Genomic DNA, 19,375 nt, shown 5'->3' on the forward strand with positions numbered 1-19,375 from the left:
TGGAATAAGCCCACTGCCTTGCAGGACTGCCAAGTTGGGCAAGCAGGCCACCACTACACCACCACAGCTTCTTTGTCGTGGAATAAGCCCACTGCTGTCAAGTCCGTTCTGACTCACGGAGACCCTGTGCCGAGATATCTTTCTGAGGGCATACATCTGTGCTGGAGCATGTTCCAGTCATGGCCCAGATCCTGCTTGGGGAGTGCCGTTGGTAACTATGACTGCCATGTTTTGGTGACATTTCCGCTTGACCTTCCCTGTGTCCCTTGTAAAGTCCAGTATCTCAGCAAACTCTTGGATCCCAGTATTAGTCCGGGCTAACGGTCTCTCTCATGCAGATGATATGTTTCTCTAATCACCTCGTCTTTGTTTTACCAAATAAACGCTCTCTTTAAAAATAGAAAAGAAAATCTCTACTGGAACAGAGAGTCTCGTCTTTTTCTTGCAGAGTGGCTGGTGGGCTTGAACCGCTGTCGCTGGGGTTAGTTGTCTAATGCTTATATGACTCAGTAATGCAAACTAACAGATGCTTGATTATATGCAACAGTGTGAATGAATCTCCAGAGAGATATTTTAAGAAAGAAAGAAGAAAAAAAAAAGTCGGTTTTGAGAGGTTACATACTATTTGATTCTGTTTGCATAAACAGACATGGAGAAAAGATGAGTGGTTGCCAGGGGTTGAGTCAAAAGTAGGAATGGGAGAGAAGTGGAGGTATTTGTAAAAGGGCAACACGAGGGATCCTTGCGATGAGAATGTTCAGCATGCTGACTCTATAGATGTCAGTATCCTGTGGCTATATTGTACTAGAGCTTTGCAAGATGGGGAAACTGAGTCGAGGGTACATGGACGCTATTATTTTTCTTTATTATTTGTTCTGCCTGCTGTTCATCTACCCACTGCCATTGAGTCGGTTCCAACTCAAGGTGAACCCTGTATGGTGTTCTTTGCGACAGCAGTCTCATCTCTCTCCCTCAGAACAGTGTGTGGGCTTGAACCTCTGACCTTGTGGTTAGCAGTCCAGCATGTACCTAATAGCACCACCACCAGGGCTCCTTGCATGTGACTCTACGGTGCTCTTGTCATGGAAACTGTCCAGGGAGGATAGATCGTTTCCTTTTCCACAGTGGATTTCCGGCACTCTTCAGCATCCTTGCAGTTGTATTTCATGGGATGCCTCACGTGGGATTCCACCCACATGGGGGCTGTGTTCCTGTGGCACCTGCTTCCACCACCTGCCTTTTCTCCTGTTGTTCCTTTCAGGGTTGCCCACAAAGAGGGGGAAGGGGCGGTGCTTAGGTTGGTGTTCAAAGACAGGAGGAAAAAAGAAAAGCTGTACGTTGTTTGTTTTGTGATGTTATAATTCTTGGGTCCTTTGAAATGAAAACAAAACAACAACAACAACAACAACTTCAAAGCCAAAGGACTAAAGGACAAACTCGTGTGTCTGTGTGGGGAAGGGAGGGAAGCCTCACCGGTCACACGCGGGATCAGCCCTGATTTGTCACAGACGAATCTGGTTTTGAGATGGCGAAAACCTGACGGGAACTTTGGAAGCGCAGGTGTGAAGGGAGGCTGCAGACTGGCAGCCCCTTGGCCAAATTCCACAGCGTTGGCTCCTCATTGGGGTTGAATATTATTCAAATTAGTTTTAACACATGGGTGTTTTCAGAGTCAAACCCTTGGCTTCCTGCTATTCTGGAGGAAACTTGATGGAGCAGACTGCCAGGCCTTTCTTCTGCAGGGTAGGCTGGGTGGGTTCAAGCCATCAGCATTTCTGTCAGCAGCAGAGCCCCTGGGCTGTGGCTGGGCGGCGGTTACCCCTGGGAAAGAGTCCTTTGAAATGAAAACAAAACAACAACAACAACTTCGAAGCCCAAGGACTAAAGGACAAACTCATGGGTCTGTGTGGGGAAGGGAGGGAAGCCTCACCAGTCACACGCGGTGGCTCCCCCTTCTTCACAGTTTTCTCCTAGCCTGTGGTGGACTCTGTCTCTCGAGTTTGCTGTCCCTGCTCTAGAGAGAGGATCCCTGGTGGTGCTGTGGGCTAGGTGTTGGTCTGCTAACCACGAGATGAGTGGTTCAAACCCACCAGCCTCTCCGAGGGAGAGAGATGAGGCGTTCTGCTCCATAAAGATTTAAAGTCTCAGAAATGCTAGGAAGCAGTTCTACTCTGTCCTATAGGCTCATGATGAGTCAGAATCGACTGGATTGCGGTGCCTTTTGGTCTAGAGAGTTCTGGACTTGGGCCTGGCGCTTCATTCCCTGGCTTGGTGGCTTTGGGTCCTGCCCTTCCATGGGTTCTCCCTCCCCACCAAGCCGCTCCCTGGCCTCGGTGTGTTTGAGAGCTCACCCATAGGGAGAAAAGAAATTCCCAACAATGCTGGGGGCACTAGGGAGGAGCACTTGGTGGTGATGTGTGGACCTGCATGGACATTGCCCTAGACCAAAAAAAACCCAAACAGTGTAGCCAGTTCAGACCCATGACGTCCTCACATGTATCCAACTGTAATTTCACCCCGTAGGACTTTCAGTGGCTCGGTTTTGGGATGAGAGCATCAGGCCTTTCTTCCGAGGCACCCCAGTGTGGACTTGAACCTCCAACCTTTTGGTTAGCAACTGCGTGTGTTAATCCTGTACACCACCCAGGGTCCCTGGGGACGATGGAGAGAGTGTAAACTATTTATTTTTACATTTAAAAAAGATGTGCTCTTTACAAAAATATGTTCTGGAATGATGGTTATTATTTTTAAAGAGCCGCGCCAATTACGTGGTGATTTCTAGAGCATATCCATCTACAGCTGGTATACTTCTGGGTGTTTTATGGCCAATGATTCTCAGATTACCCTTTAATGCAGGAAGGTCGGCCTGTTGTCTGAGCTCTCTGGGTCGTACAGAAACCCCTCAGACTTGATGCAAAACAGCTGCCTGGGTCAGCTGTTCATAAAAAGGAGCGTGTTCAGGCTAAGGCAGCCGGAGAAAAGGTTTCTGTGGACGGTGGAGATTTGGAAAAAGATTTAAGTACTTGTTGCCTTGCCATTAAAAAAGCGATTTAATTTTTGTTATTCACACATTGTGGAAGTCTAAAAAGAAGAAGTGCTCTGAAGGGGAGCTGGTTAAGTGCTTTCTGGAAATACTTACAGTATGTCCTGGGGAGGCGGTCTCCAGGGAGGTTGGCAGCACAAAACTCCAGCTGACCTCCCCACCCCTTGGCCTCAGCCAAGCTGGCCCAGGGGTCAGGGGGCCAACCCCCAGGCCTCCTTCCTCTTACCCCTCTTGGTCCCTGCTGAGAACAGCAACAAAAGGGTCAATTGTCTGAAGCCTGCCTTTGTCTGAGGGTCTTCATGGTCCTCTCTGAAAGGCAGAGTGGATCTGTGCACATGGGAACGTGCGTGCCTGTGTGTCTGTGTGCACGGATGTGTGCGCATGCACACATGTATGTGGGTCAGCACACGCATGCTTATGTGTGCGCACATGCAGGCACGTGTGCCTGTATCTGGTGGCACCTGTTCAATCCTGCTTGCACATGTGGGAGAGTGTGATGTGTAAGTGTATGCGTGCCCATTCACTTGTATGTGGATGTGCATGCAGGCGTGCAGAGGTGTGAGTGTGGGTGTAAGTGTGCGCACAGAGGCAGAAGCACAGGAGCGCTTATGTGGGGGTGGGGGTGCGCATGCACGCACCCGTAGGTCGTGCTGTGACTTGCTTAAAGCCTTCCTTCCCAGCAGAGTGTGTGTGGGGCCTTCAGAGAAACCTGGCTGATCTACTGCGCTGGCTAAAGCCCAGCGAAAGGGCATCTCTGGCCTCTTTCTCGGCAGACTGTACAGCTGCCCATCCCAGGTATCTGCTCTTGTACTGAAACTTCAGAGAGGTCGTCACCTCCCCTGGGCCCCTGGTGGCGGCGTGGCTGCGCATTGGGCTGCTCCCGCCAGATCAGCAGTTCGAACCCACCAGGGGTTTTCTACTCCCGTGAAGAGTTACAGTCTTGGGAACTCACAGGGGCAGTTCTATCCTGTCCTGCTGGGTCGGCATTGGCTCGACATCTTCCTCCCCAAACCAAACTCTCTGCCATCGAGTTCATTCTAACTCCTAGCGACCGGTGTGGAGGCATCTCTGCTGTCAGCTCTCACTTCTCTGTAGGAATGAGGAAGAGCAGGTACAGGAGGCCCTTGACGCAGCTCCGTGGCTAAGTAGGGTCTCCTCCAACCTGGGCCCCCGTGGTCCTCTCACTCGGGCCAGCAGGCCTGCAGGGAGAGCGGCCGGTTTGGCCTGAATCACACCAGCTCTGTCCCCTGGAGTTTCTCTGCTTCACACTCCTTAACAAGGGGGTCCTTTAAAAATGGCAACAAGACACCCTCGATTCTGAAGCCGGGGAATCGCTAATAAAAATGCCTCATTGAAGTTCACTTTTATGAAGGATTTACTTCCAGCCCCGACCCCCCCACTCCCCTTAACCACTGAAGCTGCCATATAACACCTCCTCTAGGGTTTTTTACTGCTACTTGCCCACTTCCTGATCCCCACTTCCCCTCCTTACTCCAGCAAGGGTTTATCTTTCAACTTGTGGAGAAGCCTCCAATTAAACAGTATTCCAAGCACTTCACAAAATATTCAGCTGGTAAAGTTAGCTTCATAATTAACCTAACTGTAAGGCAGCATTTTCTAACCCCAGGAAATGTCAAGCTACCCAGCAGGTGAAATCTGTAAGTTTCTGCTCACCGGCATCTTTTTCTCTTTTTTTAATACTTTTATTGGGGGCTCTTACATCTCATCACAATCCATACAGTCATCCATTGTGTCAAGCACATTTGTACATATGTTGCCATCATCATTTTCAAAGCATTTTCTTTCTACTTGAGGCCTTGGTATCAGCTCCTCATTTCCCCCCCTTCCTCCCCCATCTTCCCCCCCTGGTGAACCCTTGATAAGTTATAGAGTATTATTTTTATATCTTAAATCATCCTTTGTCACCCTTGACCCACTTTTCTGTTGTTCGTCCCCCTGGGAGGGGCTTATAGATTGATCCTTGTTATCAATGCCCCCTTCCTTCCCCAACCTTCCCCTTATCTTCCTGGTATCTCTATTCTCATTGTTGGCCCTGAGGGGTTTATCTATCCTGGACTCCCTGTGTTGCGGGTTTTTATCTATAGCAGTGTGCATGTTCTACCATTTGTAAGGTAGATTTGAGGTCATTGTAGTGGGGGGAAGGAAGCATTAAAGAACTAGAGGAGAGCTGTGTGTTTCATCTGTGCTATACTGTACTCTGACTGGCTCATCTCTTCCTTGTGACTTTTCTGTGGGGATGTCCAATTGTCTACAAATGGGCTTTGGGTCTCCACTCCACCCCCCTATTCACATTGGGTATGATTTTGTTCTGGGTTTTAGATGCCTGATACCTGATCCCTTCGACACCTCGTGATCGCACAGGCTGGTGTGCTTCTTCCATGTGGGCTCTGTTGCTTCTCAGGTAGGTGGCCATTTGTTTATCTTCAAGCCTTTAAGATCCCAGACACTCTATCTTTTGATAGCCTCACCAGCATCTTTTGGCGAGAGTTTCTGTGTCATTTCTTTCTCAAAGCAGTTTCCTCCTTGTCCTTGAAGTTCTTGGTCTCCCTGGGGTATCTTCTGTTGCCTGATGTCTCAAAGAAAATGTCCTCCTGGTTTAGTTGACATAGATAATTAGACAGTGGGGTTAATTCAGTAGAGTATGGTATACAATCGGAGCCTCGGTGGTATAGTAGTTATGTGTTGGGCTGCTAACCACAAAGTCAGCAGTTTGAATCCACTAGCTGTTCCTCGGGAGAAAAATGAGGCTTTCTGCCCCCATAAAGAGTTAGTGTCAGAAACCCACAGGGGCAGTTTTGCCCTGTCCTGTGGAGTCACTAGGAGTTACATTGGCTTGATGGCAGTGAGTTGAGTATGGTATGAAATCAACTTGATTTTGTCTATTTCATGCCTCGATTTTTAGAGTGTTCAAAAAAAAATTTTTTTTTGAGGATTTGCTGTGTTCCCTGAGAGTAGACAACAGAGCATTGTTTGTTTGTGTGGTGTGTGTGGATGCACAACCGACTTAGTCTTGTGCTGAGCTGTGCAGAGGGTCTGCAGTAGGTTGAGCTGAGCAGCAGCATCGGGCTTTCTTACCGCAACTGTTATTCTCCCAGCCCTCACTCCCTTGGCTGACGTCGCGGGGCTGAAGTCGGGAACGAGGTGATGTGTTTGAGCATCTTTAGGTGTAACTTCATGTGTTAGACAGGGTTCTCTGGAAAAACAAAACCAGGACACTTATGATTATGTATATGTATATGGATAGATAAATACAACATGAAGGAATATAACATCTAAATAGTCCATGCAGCAGTACAGAGGGCTCAGTTCAACTCACTTCCGTGGAACTATTAATATACTGGAAGTCCTTCAACTCATGAGGGCTGCTGGGTCCAAGGTCAAGGAAGCAGACAGCGGAGTTTTCCCTAGAGCAATGCATGTAGTCTGGCCACAGGCAGCAAACAGCACAGTGGGTCGCCAACAGTCAGCAGCTCAGGAGTTTAGCAAAGCAGGCCTGGATGGGATATTGAACTCAAGCAATGCAAGATGACAGGAACCGACAGCCTCGAGCTCAAGCCATCTACACACCAGCAGTGTGGCGAAGCAGGCCTCGAAGGAACCTCAAGCTCTAGTGATACAGGTTGGCTGCCCCATGGGTAGTGTAGCTCACAGTTGAGGCAGAGAACTAGCAGCCACTCACTGGTCCAGTTACCAGAAAGCAAGAGAGAGAGGGGAGGGCCTTGCTGAGCCATTTATCTCTTTGCCCTCCAATCCAACTGCGACTTTATTAATCCCACATGTTCCTATTGGCCAGGTTGGTACAATAAACCTACCTATCACACTTTGTCAGACACTTGTTTTAGAAATGATATACTACATGCTGCTTGGGCTTGGAACTGCTGCAGGTTTGTTGGTGTTAACTACTATCGGGTGGACCCTTGACTTGATAGAACTCCATGCTCTACAGAAGGACGTGCCTGGTCCCGTGCCATCCTCATGATTGAATCTTGTGAGCCATGGGATTTTTCGCTGGCTGATTTTTGGAAGTAGATTTCCAGGCCTTTCTTCCTAGTTTTAGTTTGGAAGTTTGCCTGATACCTGCTCATCATCATAACATCACACAAGTCTACACGAACAGACCAGGTGATGCCTGATCATAAGGTGCTTTAGCCAGAAATCAAACCTGGGCCTCCCTCACAAGAGGTGAGGGTTCTACCACTGAAGAATCAATGCCCTTGCTGTGCATTTGCCACATTATTAATGCCAGAGCTTTCTGACAAGGCAGTTGATGAGTCAGAATTGACCTGGTGCAGTGAGTTTGGTTTTGAGTGTATAGGGATGTCTGGCTCTGATTATATTTTTTCACAGGCCGAAATAACGCCAAAGTTCCCAAAACAAACTCAACAACTGAATTCCATCACGCAATAGCATTTTCATGAGTGGGATATTGCTGACCATACATACAGTGATGGTAGTTTATATTTTTTCTTGTCTGTCCGTCAGGGAGCCCACACACCTGTAGACCTTAAGCACGCACATAGAAAAAGAACTTCATCCGTACAGTATTCGTCTTGTGAAGCACTTCTTTTTTCTTCCACATTACAGTTGAAAACACTGAGACACTGAGAGTTTCAGTAACTTGCTGATGCTTGCCAGCTAGCGACGGCCTCACGTGAACCAGCTGAGGCCCACATCGCAGGATCTGGCCCCCACTTACTGCATGGGAGGTTTCCATGACACCCCCGCAGCGCAAAGAGGAAATCACAGTTTCCCCTCGAACGCCTTTTGTTGCTGTGCCCAGCAAGTGTGTGCACCCAAGCAGGCGGTCTCTTGATTTCACATTGTTATTTTGGACTTGATTTCTTTCCTGCCTCCAGAGCAGAGGCTTGTCGGCCCTGGGCTTCTGGGATCAGTGTGACAGCTGTGCTGAACATCCCCCATCCCCAGAAGGACTCCACTTGGAGTGTCCCCTGGGGGAAGGGAGACTGACCCCCTGGACCTGTGGGTGTGGTTTCCTAAAGGAGTGGTTTAAGCCATGGACCTTGGGACCACTCAAAAGCTGTGATTCCACCTTTGGTTCAGAGCTAAGAAGATTCAGTGTTGGAAGTCTTTCCTGATGAGACAGACTTTCGGTCTAATTCACAGCAAAGTGTTTCTAGGCCCCTTTAAGACCCTGCAGGAACCCGGGTATACACTGGGTAAGCACTCAGCTGCTAACTGAAAGGTCCGAGCCTGCCAGTTCCTGCTTGGGAGAAAGATGAGGCTGTCTGCTCCTATAAAGATGCCCTATGGGGTCGCTGTGAGTTGGAATTGGCTCCAATGACAGCAGATGTTTGGGGGGTAAGACTTTCTCCTGAAATGTAAATATCCTCTAAGAGCTAAATTGAAACGAAAGATCTATTGTTAAACTGTGTTACTGATGAAGCATTAGAAACAGCCTTTTAGGAATAATTGACCATATTAAGTTAATTGTCTTGATTATCCCACATATTCTTGATACTACTTAATGCTTTTGTCTCTCTTTTTCAATTACAGCTTGGGTTGACGATAGCCATTCGGTATAGCCACAGGTAAAATTTAAATTTTTTTCTTTTTGAAAAATATTCTTACTATTGGTGTGCTATAGTCTAAAGATCTTGTCCTCATTTATTTATTTTTTGTGTATGGCTGCTCTTCACATTATTCACGTGTCAAAACTTGAGGTTAAATCATTCTGTTTGCTTGATTGGTCTACGTGAATTGCTATTTGAAGGAATAAGGTATTCATATAAAAGTTGTAGCAAGGAGCCCATTTCTTTTAAATATGATGTTCTAGTGCAAGGACCGTGGATTAGTTTCTGGATATAGAAAGAATACACAGAGTCACTACACCAAGAACTAGTTGCCGTTTCACCATTTCAGGAGGCAGCACATGAGCAAAAGGCAATGATGCCGAAGGAAGAAGTTTAAGCATCACTGAGTGTATGCGCTGAAGCAAGACTCCAGAAATTGATGGAACACCAATTGAAATGTTTCAGCAAGCTGATGAAGCACTAGAAGCACTCACTCATCTATGCCAGGAAGTTTGGAAGAAAACGAAGAGATCCATATGTGTGCCCGTTCCAAAGAAAGATAACCCAACAGAATGCTCAAGCTACAGAACAATGTCATTGATACCTCACACAAGTACAATTTTGCTGGAGATCATCCAATAAGGGAGGCAGCAGCGCATTGACAGGGAGCTGTCAGAAGTTCAGGCTGGACTCCAAAGAGGACATGGAACAAGGGATATCATTGCTGATGTCAGATGGATCTTGGCTCAAAGCAGAGAATACCAGAAAGATATTTACTTGTGTTTTATTGACTATGCAAAGACATTCGGCCATGTGGACCATGATAAACTCTGAATTACTACGAGGAGAATGGGTGTTCCAGAACACTTCATTGTGCTCTTCAGGAACTAGTACATGGATCAAGAAGCAGGTGTTTGAACAGACAAGGGAATGTTGTATGGCTTAAAATCAGGAAAGATGTGTGTTAGGATTGTATCCTCTCACTACGCTTGTTCAAGCTGCATGATAAGCAATTAATCAGAGAAACTGGGTTATATGAAGAGGAATGTGGCAACAGGATTGAGAACGTTTATTAACAACCTGAGATGTGCAGATGATACAACCTTGCTTGCTGACAGTAAGGAGACCTTGAAGCACTTGCTGATAAAGATCATGGATTGTAGCCTTCAGTATGGATTACAACTCAATGTAAGGAAGACTGAAATCCTCACAAGTGGACAAATAAGTAACATCATGATAAATGGAGAAAAGATTGAAGTTTCCAAGGATTTTGTCTCACTTAGGTCCGCATCAATGCTTATGGAAGCAGCAGTCAAGGGATCAAAAGAGGTGTTGCAGTAGGCCAATCTGCTCTACTAAGATCTTTTCACAATATTGAAAAGCAAGGATGTTACTTTGAGGACTAAGGTGCACCTGACCCATGCCATCGTATTTTCCACTGCTTCATATGCACTTGAAAGTTGGACATTGAATAAGGGAGGTCGGAGAAGAGCTGATGCATGTGAATTGTGGTGCTGGAGAAGAATACTGAAAGTGCCAAGAATGGCTGAAAGGACAAACACAGCTGTCTTGGGAGAAGTATGGCCAGAGTGCTCCTTAGAGGACAGGATGGTGAGACATGTTGGGACATGTTGTCAGGAGCCACCAGCGCTGGAGAAGGGCATTATGCATGGTAAAGTAGAGGGGCAGAGAGCAAGAGGAAGGCCCTCAAGGAGATGGATTGGCACCGTGGATGCCATAGGAACCACCGTGAGGATGGAGCAGGACCATTGTGCAGGGTTTTGTTCTGTCATGCACAGGGTTGCTATGGGTTAGAACGGAGTCACGGCACCTAGCAACAGCAGCCGGTAAAGACTGCTGCCAAGGAAACCCTATGGATCAGTACTCTGTCGCCCCGGGTGGCTTTGTGTCAGAATTGACAGGTTGCTACACAACGGCAACTCTGTTCAAGTGTGAGGCGCAAAATCTGGGGGACCACCGGCATGTTGGTCACAAGGTTGTACCAGGAGCAGATGACACAGGGGAGGTATTGGTGTGGCCATCTCTGGAAAATGCAGTCTGTTACAGACTCCAACTAAATGTTGAAATGCGTATTTCAAACACTTGGGAAAAGGAATTTAAGACCTTGTCCTTCTTGTTAGATGCCAGTGAACCGGTTCCCACGCATGGTAACCCTATGTCAACCGGATGAGATCCGGCCCCGCCCTGCTTCCTCCCTGAAGCCCCTGCCATGTTCGAGCCCAAGACTGCAGCCACTGTGCCCTTCCATCTCATTGAGAGCTTTCCTCTTTCTCTCTTACTTTCTATTTCACCAAGCATGGCATCCTTCTCCCAGGACTGGTCTCTCCTGAGAACATGTCCAAAGCACATGAGATGAAGTCTCACCATCCTTGCTTCTAAGGAGCCTTCCCACTGTACTTTCCCTAGAGAGGTTTATTTGTTCATTCTTCTGACAATCGGAGTTATTTCGTTATTCTTCTCCACTGCTGTAATTCAGATCCAGCAACTCTTCCTTAATGGCTTTTCAGCTTCCATGATTGTTCAGCATAAGAGACCACTGGAATTGCCAGGGCGTGGTTCAGCCACACCTGAGGCCTCATTTGATGTGTATAACACTTTGAAGAGCTCTCCTGCAGCAGGTTTGCCCAACGCATTTGCTTTCTTGATCGATGCCTTCATTGATGTTGATTAGTGAACGACAGGCTTGCCGACTTCTGTCTTTTCTCTGTTCAGCACAATGTTGTTTATTGATCTGGTTGTGAGGGGTTTTTCTCTTTATGTGAGATGTAACCTGTAGTGACGGTTGTAGACTTGGATCTTCATCAGGAAGTGCTTCAAGTCCCTGAATTTTCAGCAAGCGAGGTGGTGTCATCTGTATTTTCAGAAGTTGTTAAGGTGCCCTCCTCGCATCCTGATGCTGTGCTCTTCTTCAGAGACCCAGCTTCTTGGATTATTGGCTCAGCATGCAGAGTTCATGAAAGGGTACTGCCTCCACACATGCCTTTCATGATTTTAAACCACAAAGTAGCCCCATGTTCTGTTCCGAAGACTTGTCTCTTGGTTTATGTACAAGTTCCGCATGAGCACAATTACATGGTCTGGAATTCCCCTTCTTTACGGGAATTTTTTTTTTCTTAATCCGAACAGTCAACTGACTTTAACAAAGAAAAACAAAAAACAAAAAACAAATCTCACTGCCATCCGTATAGGGCAGAGTAGAACTTTCCCTATGGGTTTCCAACACTGTAACTATTTACCGGAGTATAAAGCTTGTTTTTCTCCTGTGGAGTTGCTGGTGGATTTGAACTGTGGAACTTGCAGTTTGCAGCCCAACTCATAACCATTGTGCCACCGGGGCTCCCAGGTAACTGCCTTTTCATGGTCAATAAGACACAGGTAACCATATTTCTGGTATTCTCTAATATCAGCCAAGATCCATCTGACAACAGGGATGATATCCTTCATTCGATGTCCTCTTCTGAATTCTGCTTGGATTTCTAGTAATTTCCTGTTGACATATTGCTGCAACCCTTTGAAAATTATCTTCAGCGACATTTTATTTGCATGCAAGACTAATGATATTGTTTGATGCTGTCTACATTCTACTGCACCACCCTTCTTTGGAATAGGCACAAATCTCTTTTAGGTGGTTGGCCACCTGAATATCTTGGCATGGATGAGCAAAGTGCTTCCAGGGCTATATCAGATTGTTGAAACATTTCCACTGATATCCTGTCAATTCCTGGAGCCGTGTTTTTCACCATGCCTTCAAGGAATCTTGGACTTCCCCTTAATAGAATTGTTTCTTGATGATATGCTTCCTCCTGAAATGGTTGAACATCGAAAAATCTTGCTGCTGCCGTGACTGCATTCCGCCCACCTTCTTTTGATGCTTCCTTCCTAGTCCAGTATGTTGCTCCTGTTGCTGCTCTAGGTGCGGGCAAGTCTGTTCTGGGTCGTAAGGGCCCTGTGTCCCACAGAAGGAAGCACTGCCACGCCTGCGCCGTCTTCACAATTGTTTGAGCCAATTGTTGCAGCCACTGTGTCCATCCAGCTTGTCCAGGGCTTTCTTCTTTCTTAAAAATGAATTTAGATTATTGTTGTTGCTATGGTAAATATACACAACCGGACATATACCGACAATTTTCATATGTCCGATGAGGGGGAAATCAATGACCTGAAATTGCGCAACCATTCTCACTCTCTTTTTCTTTTGTAATTTTTATTGTTTTTTTTTCCAACAGTTTTATTGGCATAGAATCCATGTATCATACAATTCAACAGTTCAATCACGCCAAGATGAATTGTACAATCCTCATCGCAATCAATTATTTCAGAACATCCATCTTCTTCATTCTTGTGCTCATGGTTATTAGCTCCCCATCCCTTCTGCCCCTCCCCCAACTTCCCCTGCCACACTCCCAGCCTTCCCTTTTTTTTGCTGCCACTCCTGTCAAACATGATGGCCTTTTCCAGGAACTGGTCTCTCCTGAAAACATGTGCAAAGTACATGAGATGAAATCTTGCCATCCTTACCTCTAAGGAGCATTCTGGCTGTACTTCTTCCAAGACAGAGTTGTTGGTTCTTTTGGCAGCCCCTGAGACTTCCAATATTCTTCGCCAGCACATAGAACTCAAGCATATTGAACTCAAGTCCCATAGAATCCTTCAATAGTACAACTTGAGGCTTGGATTTTTCCTTCAGTTTGTTTTCAGTGTGAGAAATGCTGAATGTGCCCTTCCTTTTGTGGGTTTATAACACAAAGTCTTTGCACATTTCATTATAATACTTTACTGTGTCTTTTCAATCTGGCCTTCGAAGTGTTTTATGAAGTTCCTTTGCTTCATAATTACTTCCAGTTGCTTAAACTACTCTGCATTCAAAAGCAAGGTTCAGACATCTGAAGCTCTTCTGACATCTATTTTGATCTTTTCTTTTTTCCTTGTCTTTTATCTTCCCACAACTCATCTGGTCCTCAGTCGTTAGTGTGCAGGGTGTCAGAGGACTCACACTCGTGAGATGGGCTCTGCATTCAGGCAGGATAGAGTCAAGGTGGTAATGTGGCTCTCGGGTTTGTTTTAATTTTTCTTCAGCATCAGTTTGCACTTGCATGTGGGGGTCTGTGCCAGAGTTAGCCCCTGGCCTTATTTTGGTAGATGCTATTGAGTTTCTTCATTATCGTTTCCCACACATGGTCTGTGTGTTCCATCTTGTGAGGGCCATGTGTAGAGTGGCTATTTATGTGTTGTAAAACAGGCATTGGCAATGAATAAGTCGTTGATCTAATGTAAAATTCTATCTTGTTGAGTTAGTTAGTTTATTGTGCCAACCTGGCCGATAAACACATGTGGGATTAATTGAAGGGCAGAGAGATAAATGGCTCAGTGAGCCTTGCCTTTCTAGTTCTCGAGCCTCTTGCTTTCTGATGGTCGGACCAGGGTGCAGCTGCCTTAGCCAGTTCCCTGCTTTAGCTGGAAAGTCTCACTTCCTGCAAGACATCCCTGAGGAGAAGCCACATGGACCTACCCAGATGCAGCCCTGGGTGCTGGAGCACCTGTGTGGAGATCCCTGCCAGCGCTGAGATGGTTACACATTCACTGACTCGGCTTTCCTTCTGCAGTTGGCATGATTGCTTCTGTTTTGTGAGATGGAGGAGGACTTTGTGGATTGTTGTTGGACATATGGGTTAATGTTGACTTGTGGACTTGGGCAGCACTGGGTTGGGATGTTTTCTTGATGTGCACTTAACCTTTATATAAAGCTTTCTCTTATACATGAGTTTCTGTGGATTTGTTTCTCTAAAGTACCCAGACTAACACACTTGTAATCTCTACTATCATTTCTGTCATAAAGGACATTTTTTCAATTACTGACCCGTCTTTGTTTCCAACTTTTGTATTTCATCATTAGTGATTATTAATGAATATTGATTGCATACTGGATCAATTTCACATTGCCAATGGTGGTAAAAATCTTCAATTTACTTATTTTTGCTATTAACGGTTGTAGCATAAATTGGGATTACAGTCATATTAACTGGTCTTCCTTGTAGTGATGGGATATTATCCTATCACTGACAACATTGTACTTTAGTATATGAAGGGCTACCCTCCCCCAAAGTGGAATTTTCCCCCAGAAGCTATGTATCTAATTTTTTTAAAACAAAACCTTATTGCCTTCAAAGTAGTCTTCATTACACTTAATACATTTGTCCAATCTATGATTCCATTCTTGGAAACATTTTTCAAACTCATCTGTTGGATGGCTGACAGCACCTCATTTTTTCCCTCACCTCTTGTACTTCATCAAATCACTATCCTTTCATGTCACTTTTCATTCATGGAAATGAAAGAAGCTGCGTGGAGCCAGGTCAGGTGAGTCAGGTGCATGGGGCAAGAGAGGCATGCTGTTTTTTGCCATAAACTGGCACACTGAGATGGCTGCGTGAGCAGGTGCATTGTCGTGATGGCAAAACCAGTCCCTTGTCTGCCACAAATCAGGCCTTTTTTGTCACACACTGTTAGGCAATATTTTCAGAACCTCTAAATAGAAAGCTGGGTTAATAGTCTGACTCGGTGGAATGAACTTCAAATGCACTGTGATTAGACATTTTTGTCCGTTAGGGAAGTTGACGAACGTTCAGAACGAGGTTTGTCATCCATTCAACATTTCATCTTTTTTGAAATGAGAAAACCACTCGTACACTTGAGATTTTCCCATAGCCCTGTCTTTGTAAGCTGTGTTAAACATCACAACAGTTTCTGTGCCATTTTTTTCTGAGCAGGAAACAAAATTTCACAGCTACATGGTGTGATGTGGCTTAAATTGGCCATTACAAAAAATGAGGTTCAAGCAAAACTGCTGTCATGAAAAAAATCACTGTGACCAGAGAGAACCTTCCCAGGTGATGCCACTGGGTGCACTAACTCAGAGTGAGTTGCTAGATGCTCGCTTAGTGGGGGAACAATGTGTATCACAAAAAGCTCCGCTGGGCAGAGTTTTTTCCATTTTGTTTTCTTTGTTTCGTTGGTTGGTTCCCCCTTGTAGTTCTTGAAGTTCTGTTTAATGATAGGTAGGATGCCGTTTCTCTTTAATTGGTCACTCCTGACATAGTAGATTATGTGGCTGTCTAATTCAAAATCACCAATACCAGTCCATGTCAACTCACCAACGTCTAGAATGTTGGCCTTCTCCCATGCCATTTGATTTTTGATGACTTCCCATTATCCAAATTGATACTGGTGTCTATTACATCTTCAGAGTTTCAATGGATATGGGTAGCCCTTCACATTTTGAGTCAGCAGATGAAGGTCCTGCAAGTCTTAGACACTTGTGTTATTAAGGTTAACTCTGCTTTGAGGAAGCAGCCCCTTCACAGGCCTCCTCTGAGTGCTTTCCGACCCGAGGGGCTCCTCCTCCTGTGGCACTGTATCGGGCAGTGCTCTGCTGCGATCCAGAAGGCCGGCAGTGGCTGTTTCCTCAGAAGTGCACGGTCTGCTCTTTCTTCTTAGTCTTTTCTTGGTTTGGAAGCTCTGCTGGAACCTGTTCACTGTGGGGGACGCTGGTGATATTTGAAATACTGTTGGCGTAGCTGCCCGTACCACAGCAACACACAAGGGACCATGAGACCACAAACTAATGGATGAGTGGCGGCTATCTGGATAGGAACTGCACAACAGGAATGTGTGAAGAACATTTGTACACACACACACACACACACACACACACACACACACACACACATCTTACAGGCTTTGAGGAGGACCTCTTACAGCAGTGGTTCTCAACCTTCCTAATGCCGCGATCCTTGGATACAGTTCCTCGTGTTGTGGTGACCCCCAACCACAACATTCTTTTTGTTCCTACTTCATAACTGTCATTTTGCTACTGTTATGAATCAGGCGAGCCCTGTGAAAGGGTCGTTCGACTCCCCAAAGGGGTTGCGACCCACAGGTCAAGAACCGCTGTCTTAGAGGGAGACAATCTTTAACCATCCTCAGTTCTTCATAGTGAGAAAATGGGAGGCAGACCCGTTGACTCAGACAGATGTTTTTGGCTGACTGGTAACATGGGTCTCCGGGGCACATGGTCCTCAAATTACGGCTCAGCATTTGTCAGGAAGAGACGTAGAGTCTGGAGGTAGAATGGGGAGTTGTGGGGTGGATCCTCATTGCGGTGCCCTGGCCTCTATAGCTTAGTAACTCAGCCTCCGTCACAAACTTAGAACTATGCTCCTTACAAGGACAGTCCTGCAGAGACCTGGACAGATGGGAGGAGGAAGTGAGTGTGCATGAGCGTGCCTCTTCAGGGTCTGACACCCATGTCCCTTAGCCACATGTCCCCCTGGCCACCCTCTCAGCTCTCACCAGGAGACATTCAGGCAAATGGGGCTTCTCCTTGGGCTGTTTTTCTAGCGCTGTTTACCCTGGGCCACCCTGCCCTCTGCTAAGAAACACAAAATAAATAAATTGTAAACGTTACAGTGGAGAGTAATGGGATTTCACGGGGAGAGGAGAGGGGAGATGATGCTTTCTGTTGAGATACCTCTGTAAGTTCCAAGATCCTTTGCAATCGACCTGAGGGGCTGGGACTGAGGCGTGGAGGAGGGCAGCTCGGCGAAACCAATATTCACCAACACCTGCCCACAGCAGCTGCGTGCCATCTGTGTGGGAGTTGGAGGACTTCACCAGCAAAGAGAACGATTAGAAAGTGAGCCCAGCAACTCAGGGATGTCAGGGACGGGGCTGGGCTGTCCACAGAGCCTGGGGGTCCAAGTGACCCAGCCAGTATAAGGAAGTGGCCCAGAAGGCTTGGGCGTGTCTATAGACTGACATCTAAATATGGCAGAGCCAGAGGAGGGCTCCTCAGAGATTGTGTTTTCCAAGCATTCTTCTGACATAAGAGTTCTCACTGAACGCTTCTAGAGAGCACGGCAGCGTCTGTGCATGATGGTAGAGAATGAATCCATCTTCCGGAAAGCCCTTAGTTGGCAAGAATGGATGGCACAGGGGCAGTTGAACTCTGACCCCCAGGGTGGCTGTGAGTCAGTGTGGACTTGATGGCAGTGAGTTCAGTTTGGACTACGGTGTTCCTGGTGCTGCAAAGGGTTCACATACTAGGCTGCTAACAGAAAGGTTGGTAGTGTGGGTCCACTGAGAGGCAGGTCAGAGGACAGGCATGGGGATCTAGTTAGGAACAAACAGTCACTTCAGGCTCTATGGAGCACTGTTCTACTCATACATGCCGGAGGTGGCATGGATGAATGGCATCGGTATTGGCTGGGTGGGCCATTTGTAAATCAAGCCTGAAACATCGATGTTCCCCATGCTCTGTCCCCAGTGTTTCAGTGCCAAATGGACCGAGGAGGAGTTGACCTTTTCTCTGAAAATCCCACAGGCAATTGTGTTGTCTCTTGTCGGCTCTTGCATCCCCCTCTGCCTTTGTTGGCCACTATTCTGTGAGTGTCTGAGTGCATACACCCAGACCAAACCCTTCCGGTTGAGCCTGGTCCAGCTCATCCTAACCTACAAGGACAGAGCAGCCCTGCATTCCCAGGGCTGTCCTGTTGATGGAAGCTGATGGCCTCATCTTTCTTCCATGGAGTCCTTGCTGTGTTTGAACCATCGTCCTTCTGGTGAGAAGCCGAGTGCCTGAACAACCACGCCATCGGGGGTCCTTTCTGGCTGTGTGTTCTCTTAGAGAACCCTCTGAAATTAGGTGGGAGATCAGACCCCTCCTTCTGTTGGCGGTCTGCTTTTTGGGATTGCACATCCTCTGTCCACACAGCTCTGGGTCACTTCAGAGACTCATGGTTGGTATTGAGAAAGCGTTTCTGTTTCCCTTTTACTTGTACCCAGAACTCAGAGGCTGGCATCGAGCGCTCCCGGAGTAGTAGTGATCTTTTCAGAAACAGAGTGTGGGATTTTAGGTTCTCATGACCAGGTTCCATTTCCAAAGTCCTAACGGGAAGGTCAGAGCCAAGAGAGATGGATGAGAAAAAACAAACAAAACCACGGAGAGGTCTGTTTTTCCAGCACTTCGAGGTAGTCCAGCTCAACGTTTAGTTTTGCTTTTAGCTCCAGATACTCATTCCGGTTCGGTTCTACAAAGACAGCACTGGGGGGGCTGAAAGCATTTCAAATCATGAAAATATGGAGACATTTTTAAACTAAATTTTGAGCCAATACAACCCACCCAATCGGACCTGTATTTTCTTTCTTTCTTTCTTCTAATGAATTGAATCCCAATGTATAAAATAAAATGTTTTAGGGCAATTTATTTGGGTCATTTGAGTGAGAATCATGTGCAAGTGTTTGGTTTTCTTAGAGAAGATTTGAAAAGTATTTTCATTAGTCAACCAAAAGTCTGTATTGATTTGACTACTATTGTAGCCGATTTTTGATTGTTTAACCAAGCCCAGTTGCATTTGTGCAGGTCCAAGTGTACTGGCACCTTGGAAGACCAAATGATGGACTGTACAAATCTCTATACATGTCTTTATTCCCTTGGGCAGCAAGCAATGATGATAACCACAAACAAGATTTCTGTAAGATGGGGCTACTGTTGTTACAGTCTCATATGTATCCCAGCACATGTAATTTTTAAAATACTTTCTGAATAAACACTTGATAAATATGTCAAAAAAACAACAACAAAAAACCACGGAGAGGTCGTGCCATAGATGAGACAGGGCTAAAGGGACTGGCAGGAGCAGACAGCTCCCAGGGTGATGGCACAGGGAGGGTGGGCTCAATTTGGGACGGGAGTGGATTTTGCAGA

The 19,375-nt window shown here is 46.3% G+C and overlaps 1 protein-coding gene across 1 annotated transcript in view; it reads left to right on the plus strand.

Annotated features, from left to right (window-relative positions):
- ACOXL (acyl-CoA oxidase like) overlaps nt 1-19,375 on the plus strand; it is a 392,883-nt gene that overhangs the window by 103,008 nt on the left and 270,500 nt on the right. The window contains 1 exon segment of the mRNA XM_045287148.1: nt 8,579-8,613. Within this exon segment, the coding sequence (XP_045143083.1) occupies nt 8,579-8,613 (35 nt within the window).

The sequence above is a fragment of the Echinops telfairi genome, unplaced genomic scaffold (assembly GCF_000313985.2).
Source record: "Echinops telfairi isolate 266 unplaced genomic scaffold, ASM31398v2 ScPeMD7_11;HRSCAF=52, whole genome shotgun sequence".
Classification (NCBI taxonomy): Eukaryota; Metazoa; Chordata; class Mammalia; order Afrosoricida; family Tenrecidae; genus Echinops; species Echinops telfairi.